This window comes from Olea europaea, unplaced genomic scaffold (assembly GCF_002742605.1).
Source record: "Olea europaea var. sylvestris unplaced genomic scaffold, O_europaea_v1 scaffold4607, whole genome shotgun sequence".
NCBI classification, from domain to species: Eukaryota; Viridiplantae; Streptophyta; class Magnoliopsida; order Lamiales; family Oleaceae; genus Olea; species Olea europaea.
In genome coordinates this window covers 17,507-20,889 of record NW_019262918.1, presented here as the reverse complement: position 1 = coordinate 20,889, position 3,383 = coordinate 17,507, and the positions used below count along the sequence as shown (strand labels likewise).

The 3,383-nt window shown below is 35.4% G+C and overlaps 1 protein-coding gene across 1 annotated transcript; it reads left to right on the top strand.

Moving 5' to 3' along the window:
* Positions 1–460: 460 nt before the first annotated feature.
* On the top strand, positions 461–2,625 carry LOC111388155 (auxin-responsive protein IAA32-like). The gene is made up of 4 exons (XM_023012839.1): positions 461–617; positions 1,238–1,474; positions 1,539–1,647; positions 2,358–2,625. Exons 1-4 carry the CDS (start codon positions 479–481, stop codon positions 2,431–2,433), a joined length of 561 nt encoding a protein of 186 aa, XP_022868607.1. The 5' UTR covers positions 461–478; the 3' UTR covers positions 2,434–2,625.
* Positions 2,626–3,383: the final 758 nt, after the last annotated feature.

Sequence of the window (3,383 nt, the reverse complement as noted above, 5' to 3'; positions counted from 1 at the left end):
ATTACTAGGATCTAGTTTGCTGTAGTGACTGATCAAGTCATGAAATTTAAATTTTTTTGCCGAAATTACTGATCCTTTTTGCTAATATTCCAGTGAAAGAAGTTCAACTCCCATTATAACTGGTATGTTTTGCTGCATCTGACCACTGTCAGATTTGCACCTGAGTAGAAGGATCTTTGTAGCAATACAGGGATGCAGAATCCAAGCCTACTTTTACAGTATCTCTATAACCCATCCATTGTCTACATGTTCTTTTGGTACTTCTTCGAGTATTTACATGTAAAATAATGCAAGAATTCATAACTGCTACTCAATGATTGATAATGGGATAAAGGGTTTCTTGTCTTCCCTAGGTCCCACTTCAATTTGCATCCTTTTTGCCAAGTTCAATACTTTGTCACAAAGTGATTTAAATGGCCTTTGATGTAGATTTGTCCATCATTGAATTGCCCCTTCTAAATTTCTTTCTGCTGTGTCCATGGATTCAAATGCATCAGACTACCTTCTAAACCATGCTGCTCTTTCCTATTATCAAAGCAAAGAAGAAGCCAACATTATTGATCTCGGGCTAAGTCTTAAAACTTTGCAGCCGGAGGCATATTATCCATCGAGCCACGGTATGGTATTTGAAAATTTTCTGTAGTAAAATACTTCGGGCCCTATCGGATCTTGAACTTATTATATACTATGTTTTTCTTTTCTTTGTTTTCGGATGAAATAATTTTCCTATATGCATATCAGCATTTGATATTTAGGGAAACAAAATGTCATTTAAGAATTCTTTATATAGGACAAGATATGGAGACTTCACCATATAATGGTTACTAGAAATTAGGGTAGGTTTAGATGCTGTTACTCCTTTTAAATGTATTCTTTCATGTGCCTTGAGATATATAATTATGTTCCCTACTAAAAACTCAAAACTTTTCTTTACGTTTCCAATAATATTTAAGATTTAAGTTAAACCGCAGATTTAAACCGGATCAAATCGAGAAAAGTGGTTTGGTTTGGTTCGGAAAAATTTCAAACCGCTTTAAGTGGTTTGGCTTGAAATTTTTTTACAAACCGTCCAAAAAGAACCGTATTCATCCCTTCCCCACACCGAGTAGATGGAATTTCATTAATTTGATCTTAATAGTTTGATTGAAAGTTATCCGACACTAAAGGTTGTGCAATTTGATAACCAGTGCTTCAATATGATAATTACAATTCACATTTCTGTTGCTGTTAAGTGCAGAAAATTACGAAGTCTTGGTAGATTGGCAGCAGCTACATCCCCAGTCGAAAAGCAGCATCGATTTATATCCACAAAAAATAAAGGAAAATTGCGACGATGAAGCAGAAGGGATTCAAAGCAGAGAGCGTTGGGCTTACGTGAAAGTTAATATGGATGGGGTAGTAGTTGGCAGGAAGATTTGTATCCTTGATCATATGGATTATTTAAGCCTTGCACTTCAACTTGAAGACATGTTTGGTATGTTCCAAAAACTTGGGATTAATTTGTTCAAAATGAATAATGGATTTGAATTGTTGATTAGGGAATCAATCCATAGCCGGTCTGCATCTGTTCGAAGCTGAGTCTGAATTCTCCTTGTTTTACAAGGACAAAGACGAGCAATGGAGGACTGTTGGGGATTCTCCATGGAAGTAAGTTTCTTTGTTAATTCATAGGTTATGAATTCTTTCTCTTCACTCCATTGATCAAAGACTCGTCTAGTGAAACTTGAGGGAAAAAAATTCTAAATCATCGTATAGACAGATTTGCAATCAAGAATGAGAAAGCGAGTCGTGATGACAGATCCAAAAATTATACGTCGTGTGTCAAGTCGAGAACGCAACACCCGTGGCCAACACAAATCTACCTATATGGCTAGTCTTAGTGCAAAAACATAAAAATAAAATTAGGTGCTTGTAATTTGAAGCTCATTAAAATCACATTTTAAAGGGAAATTCATTTCCTCTTTTCCTAACAGATACAAAGAATACAGTCCCACTAAATTTGAAACAGAAATGAGTTTTTACATTTTAATGGGTCTCAAACAAGCGCATGGTCGTGTTAGAACGGGAATGGCAAAAATGTTGACCTTGCCATGTTTAGTTATGGTTGATGGTCTATTGCATCTTAAAATTGATGCACAGTTTTATTTATTTATTTGCATTCTAAAGCACATCAGTTCGAAGATTGAATCTAGTTATTTGATTTATCTTATAACGATTATGCCATGTTTAGTTATGGTTGATGGTCTATTGCATCTTAAAATTGATGCACAGTTTTATTTATTTATTTGCATTCTAAAGCACATCAGTTCGAAGATTGAATCTAGTTATTTGATTTATCTTATAACGATTATGAACAGAGATTTCGTAGATAGCGTAAAGCGGCTGAGGATTGTACGCAAGGACGAAGATCATATTCCCCTCATAATTCAATGATACATGAATATCAAAAAGAACGAATCACTTTGTAATCTCTAATAGGGCAGCGTTCTTTTACATCATTGTACTAAATTGTTTAGTTTCATTAATCTTAGTAGCTCTTTGCAGATGATGGTTATGTTTAGTGATGGATTGGGTCCCTATATTATGCATTTTTCCTAATTTTCTTAAATATATATCATTCATGTTGTTTTTGCTGCTGTTGTTATTGTTGTTGCTGTTGCTGCTGCTGCTGCTATTATTATTATTATTATTATTATTATTATTATTATTATTATGACGATGAATCCATTTAAACCCCTTTTTGAGCTCCATTTTTCTCAAAACTCATTTTCAACCATAAATTTTATAGATAAACCTTCATGCCGTCCTGATGGAGCAAGGTGTTTCTATTACTCCAATAAACATATGTTACCTAAAAAATGAGGTCGGAGCTTTCTCCCCCATTGTACCTCCGACGTGAGAATTAGCATGGGATTTAGAAATTATAGAATACGTTTTCAAATAGGCAAAATTCAGTCCTCCATACATGTCTCACCTTTGGGGGATTTACAGGCGTCTGCTGGGAGCTTATCATGCCACGTGTCCCACATAGTACCTCCTACCATCTCCATGTTTTAGGTGGGGGCTTTCCACCTATATATTAGTTAGTTGTGTCCATGATAGCTGTTGAATAGTTCCCATCCAACTCACGGATGTTTCTTATGGTTAAGTGTTGCGTTGACCTAGCAATGGCAGACGACCTTGAAAGAATGTAAAGGGCTTCATAGTGGTTGACAGTCGAGTATGGATGTAAAGGACCTCACAGTGGTAGGCAGCCTCGCATGTAAGAAAAGGTGTTCATAGTCACTAATAAAAAATAGCTTTTTACCTATGGAAAATTACCAACAGATTGTATCCGTTGGTAATTAGAAACGGATTATCTGTTTCTAAAAGTTATTCACTTT

What these genes read in the sequence shown, in the direction of transcription:
- LOC111388155 (XM_023012839.1), top strand. Translation starts at nt 479, where the DNA reads ATGGATTCAAATGCATCAGACTACCTTCTAAACCATGCTGCTCTTTCC. An exon ending in ATATTATCCATCGAGCCACG is followed by an intron (nt 618 to 1,237) that starts GTATGGTATTTG and finishes TGTTAAGTGCAG; the next exon opens with AAAATTACGAAGTCTTGGTA. An exon ending in GTTGGGGATTCTCCATGGAA is followed by an intron (nt 1,648 to 2,357) that starts GTAAGTTTCTTT and finishes GATTATGAACAG; the next exon opens with AGATTTCGTAGATAGCGTAA.